This window comes from Euphorbia lathyris, chromosome 5 (assembly GCF_963576675.1).
Source record: "Euphorbia lathyris chromosome 5, ddEupLath1.1, whole genome shotgun sequence".
NCBI lineage: Eukaryota > Viridiplantae > Streptophyta > Magnoliopsida > Malpighiales > Euphorbiaceae > Euphorbia > Euphorbia lathyris.
Genome location: NC_088914.1, coordinates 23,997,267 through 24,021,624, shown reverse-complemented (window position 1 = coordinate 24,021,624; position 24,358 = coordinate 23,997,267). Strand labels below are relative to the sequence as shown.

Sequence of the window (24,358 nt, the reverse complement as noted above, 5' to 3'; positions counted from 1 at the left end):
TTAGAGCTCTTGGCCAATCAGATTTGAGTATCTTCTGTCCTCGGTCAGTGTTGAGCAGTTTTTAGTCAGCTCGGTAGAATATCTCTCCATTTACGGTAAGGTCAACTAGACAGCGTTCTGTGTCTTCTGAACTTAACCCAAAGTGGAAACACTTTGTCTGGAAGTTGTTCTTGCTCAGGTGCTGTCTTGTACTCTTTGTCGATTCAACTCAGCGGCTTCACTCCGAAGTTGTTCAACGAAGGTCTTCTAGATCCTTCTCTTGCTGAGTTGTGTTTTGATCGTAACGACAGCGTTTTGCACACGCGGGCCGAGTTGTCTTGATCTGTTTGACTTGGGCCTTGACTTCCGTATGGGCCTTGGGCTTTTTATTCTTTATGTCTTATAAACAATTTTAACTCAACATTGAACAAACACATTAGTATAACAAATCAAAGCATTTAAATTTAGTGTATTTAGAATATATTTAATTTTACTTAAACAATTTTGTCAAATCAAAATCATGTGGAAAGGTGTTTCAACAACCTCGAGGAGGTGAGCTTCGATTTTGGGAGGAGGCTTTTGAGCGAGCCGAACGGAGAGCCGCTAGAGAGACGCTTCCGGTAGGGAGTCTCCGATTTGAACAGAGCTGCAACTTTCGGGAAAAGAGCTTCGACCTTGGGAGGTGGTCGGGGACCTTGTGATGAGCTACGCTTTCAGGATACTGCGGCCAAGAAGTCTATGCATTCAAGCTTGTTCCTAGCATATACTTTCCTTTGACGAGGATATTCAGATTTAGTCAACATTGATTTTCGACCAAGATGTCTGCTCCTGAGCCTCGATATCTGCTTTGATTTTTGTGGTAGTTACCGATCCTTGGATGTGTATATGACCTTTGTTGAGAAAGGTGTCATCATGTATGCGGAGATCTAGTGGTCGCTCGATTATTATCGTTGGATTTTGTTGAGAAGTTTCAAGGTCTTCGTCTCATTCTTCGAATTCGATTTGAATCAAGCTTCCATGGATCGAACGATGCAGACCAAATTCGAAATAACGCTTTCATGGATCGATGCCGAACCGGTGAGTCACTTCGATACCGAAGGTCTAATCGCAAGAAATCTATTTTTTTGAACTGTAACCTACTAGTAAGTGATGATCACTGCACTTCCTCTCCAAATTAGATTTTCGACCCTGAAGCCACGATATATGCCTTATGAAAAGAGATTTCATGAAAGCTCTTCTATTTTTTAAACTCTTCTGCTCTCAAATTTTTCAAGTTCATACACGAAGATTTGATGAAATCTAAAGATCGTTTGTGATCCATGATTAACCGACGGGATAGATTGACAAGATAGATTGAAAGACTGAACATCTGAATCGTGTGTTACTCCACCTTCACCGCACCAAATAATGAGGACCTTGGATCTTCATAGTCGTCCGGGTATATAAAGCGAGGTTGATGCCGCTCCGGTCACTGGACCTGCGTCGGTGTACACTCCGATGCTTAAGTTAGTAGGAGTATATAAGTAGAGAGATAAAGTAGTGTGTAGAGAGAAGAAGAGAGATATACCTTCCTTTTATAGTGGTATTTATAGTGAACATGATGGGCTTAGAGGACCTTGCTTGTCTTGGGCTTGATTGGCTTGGGCTTAGTGGGCCGTATTCATATTCCGGATCACATATTATTTAGACGTATCAAATACATCCTTATAACACCAACATATCATCGTCATTCTGCTCTAATGTGTGTACGTATCAAATACATCGTCGTACGACAATTATCAAATGGCCCATATTGAATCCTGAAACTCCCACACTATATAATGCCACTTATATATCTTCCTCTCCACGCCTCCGTTAACTCGGTTGGATATTCACCATCTCTTATCCTCTCTTTGTCTACATTAAAGAATGTCGAACCCGAAAGAGCGAAAATTCATGAACGAAATCTCTTGTCTCGTAATCACAGAAATACTTGTCCTCCCCTTATGTTATTCGTCTATTTCCTTCCCGATATCATTCTTGTCCTTATTCACCAAAATAGGAAAGAAGGAAATAACAGAAGAAGATAAAATTAAAAACTTTATTTTTTATTCAACTTGTCAATTATCTTTGAGTCACATGATATTGTTATTTTCTGCCCTGTGATGTGCCGTTAGTATCGCAGAAAAACACTTTGATGTCAAAGTCAATATATTATTTAAGAATAATAAGAATAATTGACAAGAACTCTTTTTAGGAATGAGTAAGCATATTTAGAATACATTGAGATTGAGGTATTTATACAGATTTATGTAACCTTTGAGTTATTTATTTAATAATCGCATTGTGATTATATAGAGAAATACAAATAGGATATATGTATTAACTTTTTTTTATTATTCTAAATGATGTATTGAGATAATGCATTGTATTAGAGCATTTCTAATGGGAGTACTCTCTTTATTACTTCTTTAAATGTTACTGACCCACTAGAGATGTTGTTAACTAAAATTGGTAACAACTATTCTTTCCGACAGGGCCGACTCTAGGGGGAGGCCGCCTAGGGCCTCCGACTTACGGGGGCCTCCGATCGGAATTTTTTTAAATTTGATAATTATTAAAAAATTTATGGTTAAAAAGTATATAGATTTAGTTATATAACAAAAGATATTACCAGGTTGAATGGTAAAGACATAGTGAACATATTTTTAAGGGTGAGAGTTCGATTCTTTGGATTAGTATTTTTTTGTTCACGTTTTCTCTTATTTTTTCTTTCTTTCTTTGACAACCCGAATGTATAAATTATTACTTTGTTATTGTAGTTATTTTTAAATTTTTTATTTTTTTTATAAATTACAAGATGAAATTCACTTGTGAATTACAATTTGTAATTTGGTGCAAAATGTTATTTAGACTCTGATTTATTTAAAATTTTAATATTTGGCCACTAATTTATTATTTGATCACATTTACACCATAAACTATTTAAACTGATGAAATTTCACTCAATTTTGATGATTCCTTGGATCAACATTTATTGGTTCATTTTTTCTCTTATTTTTTTTCTTTCTTTTGACAACACATGTACTGATTTTTTCTGAACTTTTTTTCATATTTGGAAACAATGTATAAACTATTATTTTGTTATTGTAGTGATTTTTAAATTTTTTATTTTTTTAATTACAAGAAGAAATGCACTTATAAATTACAATTTGTAATTTGGTATAAAATGTTATTTAGACTCTGATTTATTTAAAATTTTAATATTTAGCCACTAATTGATCATTTGGTCACATTTGGACCATATACTATTCAAATTGATGAAATTCTACTTAATTTTAATGAAGTCTTGATAAAATTGTTTCCTTATGATATGTGGTGATATTTTGACATATGGGCTTGACATACCGTACGTTTTAAAGTTGATTTACCCAAATAATTAATGAGATTAAAACAAGAAAACAAATCTCTAAATTAAAATTTATCAAGTCTAGTTATCAAAATATCATCATATGTCAATAATTCTATTAAGTTTCCATCCAAATTGGATTGAAATTTCACTTATTGGGATAGTTCAGTGGCCAAATGATAAAATTTTGGATAGATCAAGCGACAAATGATAAGATTCCTTGGATCAATCGATATCCAAATAGTGATTTAAGCCTGTAATTCATAATAAACATGCGACTCAACCAATTTTTAATCTCGAAGATAAATGCTTCTCTTTTTTTCTATAGAATCTTGTGATTAGGTTCGAGTTCAGGCATCCAAAATTAATTTCCAGAAATTAATATTTTGTCGTCTGCTTGCTTCTCGCATGACTGGTGAGAAGAAACTTGATTTTAAATATATAAAAGAAAACTCGATTTTACATGTACAAAAGCAAGAAGAATAATAATTTCTTAGTTTTATGTTATTATTATATGACTTGAATTGTAGTTAATAATTTATTGATTTTACTATTTAATATTTATTATTTCTAAAATAGTATTAGATTTAGATATGAAAAAAAATGCACAGCACGTCTAGGCCTCCAAAATGCTGGAGACGGCCCTGCTCTCCGGATTATTTAGAATTAGTCTGCCAAAACTTTTTTTGAACTTTTTTAATTCTATAAAAATTTATTTTAATGTCTCAAAAGTCTATTTTAATCTCTCAATCTAATTTTTTTCATACTATTATTAGGTTTTATTCTCTCAATCTATTTTTTTATTTTATTTTAATATTTTTTTCATATCAATTTTTTTCATACCATATATTTTGAATAAATGTTTTTTTACAAAATTAATAATAAGTATGGAATAAATTAACCCTATATTAATTTAAGAGTTTTATTTTGTTTAGGCGGTCGGTGGTAAGTAACAAATGTAGATGATCTTACATAACTAACATTAACAGTCATGACCATTTTAACTAGTGATTGACTGATTGTGAAGAGCAGAAGTAATTTCATTTTGCAAAGACGATCTTCATCTCTGCCTCAATTTCTCAATCATGGCAGAGTTGATCGGAGGAACACTTCTCTCTGCTTCACTTGAGGTCTTGCTCGACAGGATTTCTTCGCGCTTGATCATCGATTACTTGAAGGGCCAAAAGCTCGACGATCGATTGCTCACCAACTTGAGAACAACCATGAGATCAGTTCGTTTGCTTCTCGATGATGCAGAGACGAACCAGATTTCTAAGCCAGCTGTGAGAGAGTGGCTCGATGATATCAAGGATGCTTTCTATCAAGCCGATGATTTCTTCGATGAAGTTTCTTTTGAAGCTCTACGATCAGACTTGGAAGCTGGATATTGTAACAATTTGAATTGTTCAGTGATTGTTATTGATGTATCAAATGATATGTATACTGTTTACAGTTTGTATTTGTGTGAATGACTAATACTATACTGTAGGCTAGAAATAGGGAACTAACTATTTTACAAAGAGATAAAGGACTAAATAGTAATTATGTCTAATACACCCCCATAGTTGAAAGGTTCAGAGGCCGAACATTGAGACTATGCCGGAAGTCTTCGAAAAGAGGTGTTGGTAGTCCTTTGGTGAAGATGTCAGCGACTTGGTATCGAGAAGGAACGTGCAGGACGCGAACCTCTCCTTTCGCAACCCGTTCACGAACAAAGTGAATGTCCATCTCGACGTGCTTCGTACGATGATGGTGAACGGGATTACCAGTGAGGTAAATGGCGCTGATATTATCACAGTATACAAGGGCAGATTTCTGAATAGGGCAGCCAAGTTCAAGTAGAAGATTCCGAATCCAACAAGTTTCGGACACGACGTTGGCGACATCACGGTATTCTGCTTCAGCACTGGAGCGAGATAGAGTAGGCTGCCGTTTAGCTGACCAAGAGATTAAGCTGTCGCCAAGGAATACACAGTAACCTGCCGTTTAGTGGTGGCGGTGGCCGTAGGTCGGAAGCAAGGGGAAGGGGGAGGTGGTTCGAAGGATAGGAAGAGGGAGAGAAATTAGGTTTAGGTTTATGGCTCTGATACCATGTAACAATTTAAATTGTTCAGTGATTGTTATTGATGTATCAAATGATATATATACTGTTTACAGTTTTTATTTGTGTGAATGACTAATGCTATACTATAGGTTAGAAATAAGGAACTAACTATTTTACAAAGAGATAAAGGACTAAATAGTAATTATGTGTAATAGATATCAGGTTCGGAACTTTTTCTCTTCTCGAAATCCTTTTAAAAAGAGTCTAAAAGCTAGATTACTAGAAGTTCTCGAAAACCTTCAAAATTTAGTAAAACAGAAGGAAATTCTTGGACTCAAAGAAGGGATTGGTGAAAACCCTATTTCACCGAATGTACCGACCACTTGCCTCTTTGATGAATCTGGTGTTTATGGTAGGGATGAAGATAGAGATGCAATTATAAAATTGCTACTGTCAGATACTATTTCTGGAGATAGCAATGATGCAGGTGTAATTCCATTATCAGATGAGGAAGGCAGTAGTAGTAATTTAGGTGTGGTTCCAATTTGGGGTTTGGGTGGGGTTGGTAAAACCACACTTGCTCAGCTTGTCTATAATGATAAAGCTGTGGAGGAGAGATTTGATGTCAAAGCATGGGTTTGTGTTTCGGAAGAATTCAATGTCTTCAAGATAACAAAAGATATCCTTAGGGAGTTTGGCCGGAAAACTGATGATAAGACTCTAAATCAGTTCCAACTTGAGATCAAGGAGACATTGAATGGGAAGAGATTTTTACTTGTTCTGGATGATGTTTGGAATGAAAACTATGCTAACTGGGACATGTTAAAGAAACCGTTGATGTATGGGGCACATGGGAGTTGGATAGTTGTTACCACTCGAAATGAAGGTGTTGCATCAATGGTTCGTACTGTTCAACCTGTTTATCTGAAGGAACTAAATGATGATGCTTGCTGGGTCTTATTTGCAAAACATGCTTTTGATGATGGCAATTTCAATGCTTTTCCAAAATTAGAAGCAATTGGCAGAAAAATACTGAACAAGTGTATGGGCTTACCTTTAGCTGCAAAATCACTTGGGGGTCTCCTACGTTCTAAAAGAGAAGCTGGTGAATGGGAAAAGATACTGAAGAGTAATTTGTGGGATTTGCCTAATGATGAAATTCTACCTGCTCTAAGACTTAGTTACTATAATCTACCATCTCGTCAGAAACAATGCTTTGCTTATTCTGCTGTATTTTTTAAGGATTATTTGTTTGAAAAGGAGGAATTAATCCTCTTATGGATGGCAGAGGGTTTTTTAGTACCTAATGGGAATATGACAATGGAAGAAGTTGGTGATGGGTACTTTAATGATCTTGTATCTATTTCTTTTTTTCAGAGATCAAGTCTCAACCCATCTTGCTTTTTTATTCATGACCTTGTAAATGACTTGGCCAAATTTGTCTCTGGAGATTTTTGCTTTCGGTTAGAAGGTGATAATCTGTCCATGGTTCCTAAAAGAACTCGCCATTTATCATATACAAGAACAGAATATGATGCTTCCAGCAAATGTGAGAGCATCTATGAAGCTCAGCTGTTGCGAACCTTCTTACTCACAGAGTGGTCATGCATTGAGACCAAAGTTTTGGATGATTTATTGCCAAAACTTAGACTTGTAAGAGTATTATCTTTGGCTCAACATCGTAACATAACTGAGTTACCTTGTTCAATTGGCAACTTGAAACATTTAAGATATCTAAACCTCTCTGCAACATCAATAAAAAGATTACCTGAAGTGGTGAGCACTTTGTACAACTTGCAGATATTGATCCTGTGTCACTGCAAAGACCTCGTTGAGTTACCTTCCAATTTGAGAAAGCTAATTAACTTGTGTCATCTTGACCTTAGAGATACAAAATTGCAACGAATGCCACTGCAAATGGGCAAACTGACGAAGCTTGAAATCTTAACTGATTTTGTTATAGATAAACAGAATGGTGCTAGCGTCAAAGAGTTGGGGAAATTACAACATCTGCGAGGGCAACTCTGCATTACAAATCTTCAAAATGTTGTCTGTGTTGAAGATGCTTTGGATGCTAATTTAAAGGGTAAGGAAAACCTTAGGGAGTTGGAATTGAGATGGAATGGTGATAATGGTACTGGTACTGGTACTGGTAGTTCTTTTCATGAAAAAGACGTACTTGAGCAATTACAGCCTCATACAAATGTGGAATGTGTTTCTGTTTTTGGTTATGGGTCTTCAAGATTTCCAGATTGGGTTGGTGATTCTTCGTTCTCAAATATGGTATCTTTGAAGCTCAGTGGATGCAAGAACTGTTGCTCCTTACCACCATTTGGGCAGTTAGCGTCTCTGAAAGATCTCTCTATCAAAGCATTTGATGGAGTCATGGCTATTGGTCCCGAGTTCTATGGTTGTTCCACCTCCACTATGAGACCATTTGCAGCACTTGAGATTTTGAGGTTTGAAACAATGCCACAGTGGAACGAATGGAAGCATTGTATGGACAACTATGAAACTGGAGCTTTTCCTGCTCTCCGAAAGCTTTACATACGAGAATGTCCCAACTTAAAACAGGCTTTACCCATTCATCTTCATTCGTTAACAACAATTGAGATAGAAGGATGTCAACAGCTTGAGCCTTCAATTCCCAGAGCTCCATCTATTCTTAGACTGAAGTTGAAGGATAATTTTCGTCTTCTAAGGTTAGCAAAAAAGGCCAATGGAATGTACCGTTTTGTAGTTGACAGATTGCATTGCTTAGATTCTTTACTAGAGGAAATGAAGCAAATATCCGGTCTTTTCACTAATCTAGAAGAAATTGAAATTAGTAGTTGTGATTCACTTGAGTGCTTCCCTCTACAGTCATTCTGCAAATTAAGAATTCTTCGTATCAGTAGATGTTCAAGGCTTGAATCCCTCTCCAAACCTGGGGAAACTGATGTTGAGTTTAGATCTCTCAATTCTCTGGAAATCAAGGAGTGTCCTAACTTAATGTCTTTGTACAGAGGTGGATTATCATTCCCAAACTTGACTCGGCTTCTACTGTTGTGGTGCCCAGATATAGAGTCCTTCCCTGGGAAGATGGTACTTTCCTCCTCCCTTACCTCACTTAAGATCTTTGGCTTTGAAAATTTGAAGTCTTTGGACTACAAGGGAATTCAGAACCTCGCCTCTCTTGGAGAATTGGAGATCTGTAACTGCCCTAAGCTACAATGCATCCCAGAAGAGGGGTTGCCCATCTCTCTTTATTCTTTGTCTATTTCCTTATGCCCTTTGCTGGAAAAAAGATGTCAACGAGAGGAAGGGGAAGACTGGTCCAAGATTTCCCATCTTCGCAACTTAGAGGTTAATTTCCAGAAGGTCAATTGAGTCACATGATGACTGTTTGAGGGTGGTTGGCTAAGCCGCGTGGGCTGTCTTGAAGTATAATTCTCACTGGGCGGCGGGCAGAATCTTTGCAGACGATTTAAATGAGCCACGGAGATTGTAAGTGGCAGAGTGACCTTGCTGCCACGATCCATTGAGATTCAGCCAAGCACAACCAATTGCATCTCTCACTTGACAGGTTTAAGAAATTAGTTTTGAATAGTTTCTCTATTCACTTGAATTATTCAGTATACTTGTTTTTGACCTATGCTGTTTCTAGCTCCTGATGCTTTATTTGGTTACATATGCTTGCTTGTTATTTGAGCAAAATTCACAGAGGATTTTTCAACTCTGGAGAATCTGAAATAGAAAATCTATACCAAACTATTCATTCTTTTTGCCACAAATTTTTGTAAAATCTTGATAGTAGTTAAGTTTGAATAAAAATTTCCCATAAAATTTCAATTTCAACTTTCAGTGTTGTTTCGTGGCTTTTTCATCTCCTTACACGCTTGTTTTTTTTTTTTGGCAGGGGATGATGGCATTCCTCTGAGATGTACTCGAAGATGAAGTTAGAGTTTATATGAATTGCAAGGTGTAGTTTCTGAAGATAACTTGCCTTGTTTCTACAAAAAAAAAAAATGAGAGGCCATGAAGTGAAACAGTGTTTAAATGTTGGTAATGTATCATGAGTTGAAGTCCTAGTCTAAGCTTATGAACTATACATCTAATTGAGGCTCTTCTTGTGTGCTTGAATTCCCGTATGCTATGAAAATCATTTATATTTGGGCGTTATTTATGCGAAGATTCTGGATGTTTGCACTAAGTTAATGAGTTTCATGTTAAATGCTTGATCTTAAACTTTACACTTAAACAGCTGAAAGTTAGATGGCCTTATCTACTGTTGTTAAGCCAATATTTTTTAAACTCTACAGTTTACTATTTTACAAAGTGTCTTATGGGATTTTTCTGGATGCTAGTCAAAGTCTTCATGCTTTCAGAGGTGTCATTGAGAGAGCACCTATAGGGTGTGCATCGGTTCGGTTTAAACTGTATATCGAACTGAACGACTGAATTCAGTTTTTCGGTTCAGTTTTAGACACTTCGATATTGGTTTTATTTTTAGGTGTACTTCGGTATTCGGTTTTTAGACACTTCGGTTCGATATTGGTTTTATTTTTAGGTGTACTTCGGTATTCTGTTCGGTTTGACAATAAACTTTAAAAAACCGAACTGTACCGAATTACATATATTATACATTATTATATATATACATATATTTGATTATATAAGTTTAATTTTTTTTTATTGTTAAGATAATAAGCTACTATAAATATATTTTGAAAGTATTGTAAAAGATTTTGTTGTTGTCAATTTAATTATAAAATATAGGGATTTGATTTGTTATTTTTATAATTTTAACTAAAACTCGGTTTTTTGGTTTAAAACCGAACCGAATATTTCAGTTTGATATTATTTCGGTTTTATATGTTATTTAGTTTGATGTCTGTGTTAATTATTTTAGTAATTTCGATATTCAGTTTTTTCGGTTCGGTTCGGTTTTAAACTCCACACTCCTACCTAGATAGCCATCAGGCGATGGTATTCAAGTTTGCATTGGTTACAGCCACCAGAAAAGCTCTCTCTTGGCTTTAGGAATTGGTTCTTGATTCAGGAATAGATAGCAAAATCACACACAACCTGACACGACACGTGAATTGATATATAACAAAGCAGCTAAATGTACAATTCTGAACTCTTAAATATATCAATTCACCTTTCAAAAAAAGTATATCAATTCACAGCAAATTATATTGAATTAAAAAAAAAAAAAAGTGTTACACCATTTTTTTTATGTAAATATTTATATTTTCATTAGATGAAAAAAGTAAAGATAAAATAAGAAAAACACAAGAAATGAAACTTTACAAAATCTAATAGAAAAGAGTGAAACTCATAAAAGGTATAAAGAACACAAAAAATATACCTCTTGGAAATCCAAATCCGCAAAAGAGTAAATACAATCCGATCTTCATTATTCGGATCCTTTCGATCATTCGGATCAAAGTCCTTTCTTTTGTTGTAACCGCATAGATCTATTGATCCACGTACAAATAAATCGTTTCTGTTCTTGCTAAATCCGGAAAAGCAATAATTGGGAGCAGATACAATTCATATAGATGGATAGATCTAAAATATATATATAAACACTGATTAGAAAGAAAAAAAACAATAAAAAGAACACACAAAATCTAACCCGGGTGAAAGTAGGAAGAAAGAAGATAAACTTGTTTATTTAAACCCAATTACAATGAACAATTGCCCACATCTACTTTTTCTTTTAACCAACTCATTTTAAGTTGAACGACTTATTTGTTAAAACAATATTAGGGATAACTTCAAAAATAATATTCTGGTTTTCAGTAGGATCCTGATATTGTTTGTAACAAAATAGTATTTATTGTGCTTTAATGTTAAAATAAAAAAGTAACACTATTAAAATAGAAGGATTTCTTTCTCCAATCACTTTTGCTAATTTAGATATTTCATTTTGCTATTTTTATAAATATACCAAATAAAAGTCGTGAATTTCTTGTCCATTGAGAGTCGGTAATGAATTTTATCTAGATTATTATTTTAAAATGAGAGAAAGATTAAACTACCTTTAGAGAATTGCAGATTTTTAGATTTTAAATTATTATTATTTTTTTGTTCGTAAGTGTTTGCACCGTAAATAATTTTTGGCTTTGAATTATTTTTAATATATTAATTGGCCTAACTTACGTCTAAATAAATTTTAAGAGTTCATCTTAGGGGAAACCAATTTTCTAAGGTAAACCTCAGAGAAAACCTAAGGTAAATCAAAGGGACATTAGAAGGCCAGTTAATATTTTAACGTGTATTTCTTAGCCAATTAGAATGCAGAAAAATTAGAAAGCGTCATAAGGAATCCATCGTGAAAGTAAGTGGAGCAGTTATTCAAGACGTGGTTTGAATGTGGAGAATGTGACTTGTGGAAACAAGCAGGAAGTTACCTCCAACGTTTATTAAAGGAAGAAATCACGATGAGAATAAGCCCAATCCAATGAATCAACCAACTCAACAACAACTACCCAAAACTCTAGCAAATTATCTCTAGACTTCAGCATTTTTACAATTCTCGATTGTTTCCTTAGATTTAATTTTCAAGTGCAAAGTTCATTCAAGCTTTCAGTACATTTTTATTTTATTGTTGTTCAACCATTTTCTGTAAGGTCGGTATCGTTTTGATAATCGAATCTTAGGAATTTTACGGTCTCTTTATTCCTTACAATCGTTTTGATAATTAGAAGTTAGCAATCGCACTCAATTTCACTCCATAGTTTGATAATACTATAATTATCTGGCACGCCCGCATTTTTCCCACGAAAGAGCCAAACAGTAAGTATATCCATCCACCGCCTAGGGGCGGAGCCAGCCCAGACCCCGGGGGGCCGAAGCTCCTCCGGCCACCGGCTCCACCCTTGAGTATCGTTAGTTTTATCTCGTATAGCCCCCCTAATATTGTATATATTTAACCTATGTAGTATTATTATAGTTGAGAGATCATGAGTTCAAACCATGACTGCTGGCCATGGAAATTCTTTCCATTCCCAAAGGCGAATATCGAACACTGGACCTTTGGTTAAAGGAGGAGGAGCCTTTAATTTTAAATTATGAAATGGTGTCAATTTAACTATAATGTTTTCAAACATGATCAATTTTAACCCTATATTATTAAAAAAATTAGAAAAACTGGATTGACTGGTATTTAATTATCACTTCGGACCTTTCAAATATAAATTATGGCTAAGATATTTTAACGACAAAATTACAAAAATTAAGTTAAAATGCTAAAAACTGAATATGCTACATATAAATTAATCACAATTTTTTTTATCAAATTGTCTATAATATTTATTGTGTTATTGATATAGTTACAAAAAAAAAACAAAAAAAAATTGTACAAAACTACTCCAATTTATGATTTGGAAGGTCCGATGTGACAGCTAAATAATAGTCAACCCAGTTTTTTTAAATTTTCGATAGCACATGGATAAATTTGATTTTGTTTGAAAATATTAGGGTTAGATTTACACAATTTTATACGTTATAGCTAAATTTGCACTTCTCTTGAAATATTGAGGTCGAATTTGACCCTTATCCCTTTTAAAATTTATAAAAGAAAAAATGCTTGTGATTTAACCTATTTTCAAACAGATATCTGTAGTTTAAAAGTTTGTAAATAGAAGTATGTAGTATGTTTCTTTTACAAAACAAAATATTTCAAATTACATTGTTAAGTTGCAATAAGAAAATTTTTATTTTATTTTTAAATTACATTAACAATTGACAAAAACACATGCCCAAAAATTAAACTGTGAAATGAACTTAATATCAATTTAGTTCATGAACTGTGAAATTAGTAAAAAATATAAAATTTTCACCATATGATTTATGGTTTCGATATGTAAGAATAATTTTTTTTCAAGATAAAAATATCATTAGTTATAATTAAAAACTTAATAGTGTAAATTAAACTATACTATAGACATCTGTTTATCAATTTTTAAACCACAAGCTACTATTTGCAAATTTCGCAAACCACATACCCTATCTTTTTTTTAATTGAATTACATGACAAAATCAATTGAAAATAAATGTCTTCCACCATGTCATCAACTTCAACCTATATACCCAAAATTGCCTTCTTTTTTTTTCTTTTACCAACATCTAAAACAACAATTATCATTTTGGCTGAACAAATATCATAGTACACAAAGTGTCAAAATCCAAAACCACTAGTTTATTTTTACTTTAACTCAAAAATATTGATTTGACAAAAGTTGGACAAATATCCTAAGTTTATCTTTTAAAATTGCAATAAATATCACTAAATCTATAAATCATATATGGCCTAAATCGAAAGTGATATAGCCTTTCTACTTCATTGGCAACCTTCCACCTCTCTACCCTACTTCTGCAGCTATAGGCGCAACCAGATTCGAATAAAACATAAATACTACTTTTTATAGCCTTTGCACGAGACAATAAAGCCTTTTCATAGAGCAGCCATTCAATTTGTACCAGACCAGACACTTTATTTTCCTTTTACTTTTCTCATAAACTTTACTTAACATTAACAAATAATTCATTGTTTTAAACTCATTGTATTCTTTTAGGGTATGGCCATCATTTTTACAAATCAGTCAAATTTACCCTAAGGTTAATTAGGAAGATCAATATTGTTACCCTTATCATATAAAATAGTCCAATGTTGCCCTATAGAAAATAATTTAGCTAAATTTTACCTGCATACTAGAAATTTTAGCTCAATTTTACCATTAAAGGGTAAAACTGAGCTACTATTTCCAGTATGGGAGCTACATTCGTCATTTGGTATGATAAGGGTAAAATTGATCTCCTGCGGGCCAAAATTGGACTTTGTCCCTTCACAATATATTCGAAAATCAGCATTTGGTTGTTAACAATGTTGGTGAATAATCTAGAGGGAGAACGTTTTGTTGCTAAACTGCAACTGAAAGAGGTGCACCAAGATCCTCATCTACCTTACCCTCTTCGCATCTCTTAAGTAGGAACAGTTGACGCCGTAGATGTAAAACCTGGGATTCCAATAAAGCATAGAAAAATTGAGCTGAATAAATCACACAGAACGGAAGCTCGGAAGCTCAGAAATGAGAAAACAGATGAAAATAATAGGATTACCTCTTCTTGAAGTAAAACCGGAAGATTTTCGGTTGAAACGAGAGAGTTCATTTCTTGCAAAAGTTCCTCATCTCTGATATCTGACCATGTTTTAGTTGGCAGTGAAAGTAAAAGTGCTGTAAGAACATCATTACTGGCTGGATACATTCCAATGGAACTGCTTGGGCCACACCCACAGCAATTAAGTTTCCTTTGACCCGAAGGAACTAGAACATCAAGCCCTTGCTCGTTTTTACCATTCACAACTGTACCCGACACCAAAGTAACAGGTTTATCTCCGTTGGTCGTCATGCATCTCACGCACGTTTTACTACAGTAACTTGAAGAGCCAGACTTTCCTGCCAAAATCTCTGCCCCTTGACAACATACACTAGCAGCAATGCGAGGAAGATCATCTTCTTGGCTCAGAATTGGCATGTTTCTGCAACATGAATTTGCTGAAGACAGAAATTCTGCTACATGTTTAAAAAGTCTAGTTTCTTGCACCTGTTTTAACACCTCTTCCTGCAAAAATATTGTCCGAGTTTCAAAACGAACAGCTTGCAAGATATCAAGTGAAAGGCGAAAAAGAGGGATAAGCTCTGTAAAACCTTGATAGAAAGCCTTCCGCTTTCCTCTTGGCTTAGACTTATGCCACCATCCTCTTGTCTCCGAACTTCTGCAACCCACTTTATAAATTCTCCAAAATTTGATGGGAGAGATTTAAAAACAACATATAACAAGTTGTGTATGTCTTTCACATCTTCTGACTTTAAGAGAAGAGGAACACCATCCACTAAATACTTTGCAACACTAGCCCAACTCTCATGTCCGCAGCTCTGTTTTAAGCAGAGTAATGTTGCATCATTGGACAAAATTGGCACACAACTCAATATTCCACCATCTCTAGCTTTCATATGATGTAGATGGAGAAATAATGCAAATTTTTATAACAAAAAATAAAAGCAAATTATAGCATCTGATTTTCACAATTAGAATATGAATGTAAGTGTACAATGGCTGCCAAAGCAGTTGCATGTTTAAGTCAAAAGTTACTGCCTGACAGAGTGAACCAGTAAATATCACTTAAAAGTTCAGGAGAACGTAAAACAGATGTTTGACAACTCATAAAGAGGTTGTACTCAAAGTTTGTGTTAGTAAGATTTTAAATGTATTTATTAACTAAATTTTGGGATTGTTCATGTGAAGACATTTTTGTCATGATGAATTATGGCCTAACCAGTGAAATATATAAATAAATCGTCTGTTAAATTAGTTCACTGAATATAGAAAGTAAAAATGTACTCTGCAGGAACAAATACAGAAATTTAGGGGGTAATGGGCTGCATTGAGAAAAAGACAGACTGAAAAAAACAACAAAGATTAGAAAGAAAAAAAGGGAAGAGAACAAAAAGGCAAAGAGCCATTTGACAATCTGAATAAAATGGTAATTAAAGTATCATGTGTCAATTTCAGAGATATTGCCACGAAGTCTTGATCACATGCACCTTAATGAGTATGTAGAATTTGCTCATTCACCATTAGATCTAGACTTATTAGAATCCTAAGATGAAGATTCAAAGCATCCTGAGGCTTAGATTTAATAAGCCTATATCTAACGGTGAATGAGCAAATTCACTTGCTCATTGAGGTGCATGTGAAAATTCATGTATTGCCACGTGCTTAGATATATAAATATGTAGATCTAGGAGGCAATTTATTGTCAAGCATATAGTTTGTATGAATCTTAATAGCAGTGCTCTCAGAAACATCCAATCCAAATAAGAAGATTTACAGAAAAATAATGAAAAACAGGACATCCAAATTACAAAGGATACCATGTCATGGAACCAATTGAACTAAAGCTTGAGCCATGGAACCAATTGAACTAAAGCTTGTGTAACATCCGTAATTTTATAGAGGGTACTTTTACAAAATAAAAGTCATAATATATATTGTAATTATAAACAAATTAAAATTTATCAAAATTTTTAATTATATGGACCATTAATTAATTAATTATTATTTTATTAGGGTTATGATTATTATAATTGGATCTATTTTAATTATTTAATTATCATTATTATTATGATTATAATTAAAATGAAAATTAAAATTTAAAAGGAGAAAGGGGGGGCGGGTGAAGAAAAAATGAGGGTTTTAGGCAAAACAAATTTTTATCATCTCAGTATGCGCAGCTTTTGTTCTTTTTCCCTTTCAATCTAATTTCGTTCATAACTCCTTATTTCGGTCACTTCTTGGAACGAAAATTATACCATTAAATTCTTTATTTCACGAGAAACATTTCAAGACCAATATTGATATTTTTCTGAGTAAAAAGTATGATGATCAGAGCGGGTGTTTTTACCGAAAAAGTGTTAGATCTCGACCTTTTAGCCGATTTTAGTTGTGAAAGGAGTGTATTTTTGGACTCCCTTGAACATTGGCTATCTCCTAGTAGTCTCGGTTCGCATTTCTGACCACTCCGACGAACTTTCGGCGGTCGACCACCGCACTCCGGCGAGACTCCGGGGAGCAAGTGAAGGTTCAGTTAGAACCTGAACAAATTAATTAGCGTTTTGGGACGAGAAGTAAACTTAGTTGTTTATGTTTATATATATTTACCTATTTATGTGATTGTCTATTGATATATTATCATAGAATAATAAAATAAATGCTGAGTATTTGGTTATCATTTGATTTGTGTTATTTATACCTATAGTGATTTGAGGAGTGAAATTTTAAATGTTCTCTGTATAGTTGAATTATTAATATAAGGTTTTGGTTCTCTTAAAATCGGGTTGATCGTGTATTTATCTATCAAGATAATTAGTTATAAAATTATACCATGGTAGAAAGGGGAATGTATATAAGTTCAGAAAAGTATGAATTATGCAATTGTGTTGGATTATGTTTGAGTTAGATCAAAACATAAATAGCTAGCTTAAGTGGATAGATATAATGGTCTGAATGTTTGTTGATATATGATCGCATACACCTGTCTTGAAAGAGGAGACGATAGGGTGTTATTAAATTTTGGATTGGACTTGGTAATGTGTCTTGCAAGATTAGACGATAATAGTACCGTTATAAAAGTACTCATATTATGAAGTATCAAGGTTGCGTGTCTTGAAAGAGTAGACGATAACGCAGGTTGCGTGTCTTGAAAGAGTAGACGATAACGCATACCTATTTTGATCTTAAACACCATAAGACCTTTAGACATGTTTCACTTAGGTTTAGCTAGGGCCCTTAAAATAAATATGATAACTTTAGAGTATTGTGTGTAATAAAGAGTCTGGTTTGGAATGTCATCTATTTAACTTTTAATGATTTCATGATATATAATATTTATGAACTGTATGTGTATATGTATATATATATAAATATTCCTAATTATTCTTATTGAGTAGGCAGGTCACCCATTGCCATGTTAAATTTTTCAGGCTAGGTTCAGAGGTTCTCCTATTTACTAGATTTTCAGGTTTACCCTGCATTCAGGCTGACCAGCACAACCGTCTCATTCACATTAGCAAATTTCATAGACATTCATTAGGATTTATTATATTATTGGATTTGATTATTTGCTTAATTTTAAGTGAATTATTAACGGGTTAAATTGTTTGGCTGATTATTTAACTTTTGGGTTATGAGATTTTGGTAGAAGGTAGTAAATGAGGAGCATTTATGTACTTATGTTGGTGTTTGTACTTAATTATGATAATTGCTTGGTTTCTATGTGTTTTCAATGTGACCCGAGACGGGGGTTACATTTAATGGTATCAGAGCGTCAGGTTTACGATTCCTTTGGGAGTTTTAGATATGTTCTGACGTTCCTAGGATTCAGAACATGACATTAACATTCATGCATAAATATCACACTGAGCATCCACATTGAGGAATCATATCATCCAATGTGAATGATAGTGCTGGCCAAACATCTAGCACAGAGTCGGTAATATATCATATTAGTAGTGGAAGCATGATAAGTTATAATTTTCCTTACCTTTTTGAGGTAATGTCTTGATAAAGAATTTCGAGGACGAAATTTCTTTTAAGGGAGGTAGAACTGTAACATCCGTAATTTTATAGAGGGTACTTTTACAAAATAAAAGTCATAATATATATTGTAATTATAAACAAATTAAAATTTATCAAAATTTTTAATTATATGGACCATTAATTAATTAATTATTATTTTATTAGGGTTATGATTATTATAATTGGATCTATTTTAATTATTTAATTATCATTATTATTATGATTATAATTAAAATGAAAATTAAAATTTAAAAGGAGAAAGGGGGGCGGGTGAAGAAAAAATGAGGGTTTTAGGCAAAACAAATTTTTATCATCTCAGTATGCGCAGCTTTTGTTCTTTTTCCCTTTCAATCTAATTTCGTTCATAACTCCTTATTTCGGTCACTTCTTGCAACGAAAATTATACCATTAAATTCCTTATTTCACGAGAAACATTTCAAGACCAATATTGATATTTTTCTGAGTAAAAAGTATGATGATCAGAGCGGGTGTTTTTACCGAAAAAGTGTTAGATCTCGACCTTTTAGCCGATTTTAGTTGTGAAAGGAGTGTATTTTTGGACTCCCTTGAACATTGGCTATCTCCTAGTAGTCTCGGTTCGCATTTCTGACCACTCCGACGAACTTTCGGCGGTCGACCACCGCACTCCGGCGAGACTCCGGGGAGCAAGTGAAGGTTCAGTTAGAACCTGAACAAATTAATTAGCGTTTTGGGACGAGAAGTAAACTTAGTTGTTTATGTTTATATATATTTACCTATTTATGTGATTGTCTATTGATATATTATCATAGAATAATAAAATAAATGCTGAGTATTTGGTTATCATTTGATTTGTGTTATTTATACCTATAGTGATTTGAGGAGTGAAATTTTAAATGTTCTCTGTATAGTTGAATTATTAATATAAGGTTTTGGTTCTCTTAAAATCGGGTTGATCGTGTATTTATCTATCAAGATAATTAGTTATAAAATTATACCATGGTAGAAAGGGGAATGTATATAAGTTCAGAAAAGTATGAATTATGAAATTGTGTTGGATTATGTTTGAGTTAGATCAAAACATAAATAGCTAGCTTAAGTGGATAGATATAATGGTCTGAATGTTTGTTGATACTATGATCGCATACACCTGTCTTGCAAGATTAGACGATAACAGTACCGTTATAAAAGTACTTATATTATGAAGTATCAAGGTTGCGTGTCTTAAAAGAGTAGACGATAACGCAGGTTGCGTGTCTTGAAAGAGTAGACGATAACGCATACCTATTTTGATCTTAAACACCATAAGACCTTTAGACATGTTTCACTTAGGTTTAGCTAGGGCCCTTAAAATAAATATGATAACTTTAGAGTATTGTGTGTAATAAAGAGTCTGGTTTGGAATGTCATCTATTTAACTTTTAATGATTTCATGATATATAATATTTATGAACTGTATGTGTATATGTATATATATATATAAATATTCCTAATTATTCTTATTGAGTAGGCAGGTCACCCATTGCCATGTTAAATTTTTCAGGCTAGGTTCAGAGGTTCTCCTATTTACTAGATTTTCAGGTTTACCCTGCATTCAGGCTGACCAGCACAACCGTCTCATTCACATTAGCAAATTTCATAGACATTCATTAGGATTTATTATATTATTGGATTTGATTATTTGCTTAATTTTAAGTGAATTATTAACGGGTTAAATTGTTTGGCTGATTATTTAACTTTTGGGTTATGAGATTTTGGTAGAAGGTAGTAAATGAGGAGCATTTATGTACTTATGTTGGTGTTTGTGCTTAATTGTGATAATTGCTTGGTTTCTATGTGTTTTCAATGTGACCCGAGACGGGGGTTACAGCTTGAGTCATGGAACCAATTGAAATAAACCTCAAGCTGATAGTTAAGACTCAATCATAGATCTTATATTAATATCTGACAATAAGCACTATACCTATAGGATTAGAAATTCGTATGACAAACACTAATCATAACAAATTGGAAGATAGGTGTGCATTATTTAAATCATAACGAACTACACATCCAATTAAGTGCAATAAAATGTGCATGCATATGCAAGATTAATCACAATCATACCAGGGTATAAAGCAGTCCAGGTTCAGTGTGAGGTCTTGATATAAGCAGAAACCTGTTAGAGGCAAGCAGAGAAACAATACTGTATGATTTATCAACAAAATGAAAATATTGGATAGGGCATTAAATACCACAATGTAAGACGTCATTAAAATAGAAAAATAAGCGGGGAGACGAATAGGTTTTGGTTTAGATCCCTGTTATCACTGGCAAACTTTCTAGCCAATCAAGTAGCTCCCATGTATATGCATCATTATGCAACAACGCAAGCCAACAATCAAGTATGAGGAAAAAGAATAACATTCTCAAGTTCACAACCATATAGTGAAGGAGTAGTTGGCTAGGCGGAGAATGAGTTGCGCCAACTGACCTAGTTTTCAATTCAAGCCTCTGAGATAACCATGTTCAGAGACTATACCCAGATGAACTGATGAGGAAGTATATGTAGGAGATGCAATTGTGTTTTATTGATCACAAAACTAGAAATCTTAATGAATGCCTTGCAATTCAAGTAATTTCAGTTTTTCAATTCAAATAATTCATTGTGATGCCAAAATACATCCTTTAATACAGACATGCTTACCCTCTGTGCTGCATGGTTGCGTCATCAATTTTATTCATAGCTTCCCAAAGAAGTTGTACAGGAACCCAATGTGGAGGGTACTTAAACCGTGCAACATCCAAAATCAATGCCATGTCTCTTCCAGCATGATAACCACCAATAGGTGAAAAATGACCTGATCCTGTCTGCAATTAAAATATAACAAAAAGTATTGGAGCCTCTATGAAGTCTTTAAATGCAAAAAGGAGGCAGCTCCAACAACTTTATGCGTAGTTCTTTAAATGCAATAGAATTTATTAAGAGTCATGGAAAAACAGTTGATTTGTCTTAATTGAACACACACAATGAAAAGAATATTAGAAGCCTTGTCCACTGCCAGCCACTCAATCTTTAACAAGGGTGGAAAATTAATTAATGCCATTACATAAATCCATTAAACATTCCAGCTTAGCATATAGTCAAAGTGAGAAAGGCTATTCATTGAAAGATTCAAACTTGCCGGATAATAAAATAATAAAAGGGATAGACTTGAATCTGAGATACTACCCAGACCCCCTAGGAATTACTGGAATTCCTTCTCTGGTAAGGATGAGTTTACCCTACCATAAGCCAATACGAAATTTGTCATACCCCATTTACTAACAAACCCCCAATATATACTGCTACCCAATACCCCTGTCACTATAGGACAAGCTGCATAACTAAATCGTCCAGCTGTCTTATTTCTCCCTTCCTACTCTTGACTTTTTACGAATTCTGTAAACCCTTAAGATGCTAGGCCCATTTTCAGAACAAAATAAAGGCCTGGCTCTCAATTTTCTGATCTCTATCAAGCACCCAAGAAGAGAAAGTCCACATAAGGTGAAGGAGCAAAATAAGTGCCACCACAACCAATGCCAAGTGACAATTTTGAGTCATGTGGAAACTATAACTCATACTAGTATAGTAAGCAATGCTTTATGTGGTCACAAGCATGACTACAAGGATGATTATTATCACAAATTTCGTACAGAATACTAAATGTAATTTCCATAAATTTTGTTTAGGCTCAAACTGTTCTATTGACTCCTAGATGGTTCATGATAGAAACCCACACAAAAAGACTATAGATATGTAATTCCAACTATTCAATAATATCATAAATTTGATGGATCCTGAATAATAATAATAATAATAATAATAATAATAAAGATACCTGTTTAAATGTTCCTCTGTGATAAGATGATATCAAATGACAATCATCAGAAGTAGCACATTTAATAACATGTTGACGGAAGTCATCAATAGTGCTCTGATTTGTTCGGAATGCTTCAACTTTTGCTCCAGCACAGTGAGCTAAACAAACAAGCTTCCCAAAGGTGATACCCTTAGCTTTAACTGTTTCTAAAGGTTCACAGCAATCTAACATGGATTCATCAAACCATCTCCAAGGTCCTGCAAGAAAAATGATGACAAAGCTATCAGTCTTTCTCAATAGCACCCAGGAACAAAAAGGAAGTACAGCAACTGTTTCTGTTACATTACTAATAGGCACTTGTTCCAAAACAGCTTAAGGGTGTGGTTATAAGGATATGAAATCAGCTTTCACCTATGTTGCACGGAAATGGAAACGGGAACGGGAAATGAAACGGAAATGGAAACCTGGAAACATTATTTCTAAGAAAAATCAGCTAGGAAACGGAAAAGAAATGGAAACGGACACGAAATGCGGAAACGCTAATGAAGAAGAGTTTCAGTGCAACATAGGCTTTCACATTGAAAGTCGCATGGCTCTTGTGACAGATTATATTAGTAAAATTCATGTAGAGTTGGACAGGCAAGACTGATATCTGCTCACACAGCAGATCTAACACACAAAAGTATTGATCCATGACCCATTCCAGGCACCATGTTGCCTTGATGTTCATCCCCAACTAATATCAAGACCCATGACTAGAAAGCAGGGCCAAGAAGAGAAAAAAATGCAAATTAAGCAGCATCTAACATGCATATCTACCAAAAACATCCAGGTGTACCATGTGCAAATAAATTCTGGAAATACCTTTCCATTTTCTTCCAGGGTCAATTGCAAGGGCATTCAAGACCATAGAAAGGCTTGCTAGACCGCAATAAGCAGGTTCTGACTGTGTCTGAAAATAAGAAATAAGCCTGTAGAACCCTTCCATTGTTCCATTATGAATGGCTTCTACAAAAAGTTCCTGCAATCTCAAAAAAGGAACCAACTTAGTACCTGATGATCATAGTGAGCAGGCTCACCCCAACAATCACATACAAAACAAACAAACCAATAATTATTTTAAGCTGAAAGTAAGAAGTTTCAGCGATAGCTCCCAAATTCCAATGGCCATATAAAAGTAGTAAATATCAAATTGCTACATTAGCTAAAGATCTACTATAAAAATATCATAACTAACATTCAGTTCAAACTTCAACACAAGTTGCAGTAGATTGCTAACGTTAATCACTTCACTTCATTTCTCCTTTCAGTAACTTAGTAGTTTACCAAGTATGCAGAGTCAAACCAACACTGATCCACCATACTGAAGTAACTCCACAAGCAAAATTAACATGAAATATACCTTAAATTTGCTAATATGCCAGACTTTAACATCTTTGAAGCATAGACCGAAACCACTGTTTAAAATCCATTGTAAATCCCTAATTCCAGCATTGTGCTCACCTCAAAAGTCAAAAGTATATAAATAGAAAGAAGAGTGCAGGGATCGGAGAAAATTACCTTTCCTTCAGAGGAAGCGAAATCAATAGCCGGAGGACAAGGAAGGAGTCGACGGTACAATCCAGCCATAGCCATTTTTGTTGTTATTATTCGAAAAACAAAATAAAATAGGAAAATCTGTAGCAGAGTGTTTGTTCTTTTCGTATAGAAGTAAGTAGAGCTTGGTGATAATCGAACCGAACCGACCGAATCTACAAATGCGGGTTGTTTGTTTTGTTTACGGTTATTATAAATAAGATTAATGGTTTTCAGTACAGTATTAAAAATTCCATTCATATTACATTTAGTTTTTTTTTTTAATATAGTTTGTCTTATTTTTCGATTGGAGACTTATATTTTAGATAGATCTTTACTTCATTAAAACTTTTTATACACATTAGAACTCAAACTTCAGAACTAGATTAAGCGATTTGAAAAGCCAATCTTAATTAGTTA

General features: G+C 34.1%; 2 protein-coding genes across 2 annotated transcripts; one reads left to right on the top strand and one right to left on the bottom strand.

The window, feature by feature from the left end:
- The first annotated feature begins 4,452 nt into the window (after window positions 1-4,452).
- LOC136229720 (putative disease resistance protein At3g14460) lies at window positions 4,453-9,563 on the top strand. Its single transcript, XM_066018626.1, has 3 exons — window positions 4,453-4,823; window positions 5,627-8,976; window positions 9,310-9,563. The coding sequence occupies exons 1-2, from the start codon at window positions 4,453-4,455 to the stop codon at window positions 8,778-8,780; spliced, it is 3,525 nt and encodes a 1,174-aa protein (XP_065874698.1). The 3' UTR covers window positions 8,781-8,976; window positions 9,310-9,563.
- A 4,149-nt stretch (window positions 9,564-13,712) lies between these two features.
- LOC136229993 (glutathione gamma-glutamylcysteinyltransferase 1-like) lies at window positions 13,713-24,108 on the bottom strand. Its single transcript, XM_066018893.1, has 8 exons — window positions 23,924-24,108; window positions 23,228-23,384; window positions 22,382-22,620; window positions 21,208-21,371; window positions 20,628-20,679; window positions 15,113-15,340; window positions 14,523-15,026; window positions 13,713-14,419 (listed from the first exon to the last, which is right to left on the bottom strand). Exons 1-8 carry the CDS (start codon window positions 23,996-23,998, stop codon window positions 14,324-14,326), a joined length of 1,515 nt encoding a protein of 504 aa, XP_065874965.1. The 5' UTR covers window positions 23,999-24,108; the 3' UTR covers window positions 13,713-14,323.
- Window positions 24,109-24,358: the final 250 nt, after the last annotated feature.

Bases quoted from the DNA above. Each gene is read 5' to 3' on its own strand.
- LOC136229720 (XM_066018626.1), top strand. From the start codon at position 4,453: ATGGCAGAGTTGATCGGAGGAACACTTCTCTCTGCTTCACTTGAGGTC. The intron at 4,824-5,626 runs GTATTTGTGTGA...TATGTGTAATAG, and splicing joins ATGTATACTGTTTACAGTTT to ATATCAGGTTCGGAACTTTT.
- LOC136229993 (XM_066018893.1), bottom strand. From the start codon at position 23,998: ATGGCTATGGCTGGATTGTACCGTCGACTCCTTCCTTGTCCTCCGGCT. The intron at 23,385-23,923 runs GTAATTTTCTCC...TTGAGATTGCAG, and splicing joins TCGCTTCCTCTGAAGGAAAG to GAACTTTTTGTAGAAGCCAT. The intron at 21,372-22,381 runs GTATCTTTATTA...TTTTAATTGCAG, and splicing joins ACAGAGGAACATTTAAACAG to ACAGGATCAGGTCATTTTTC.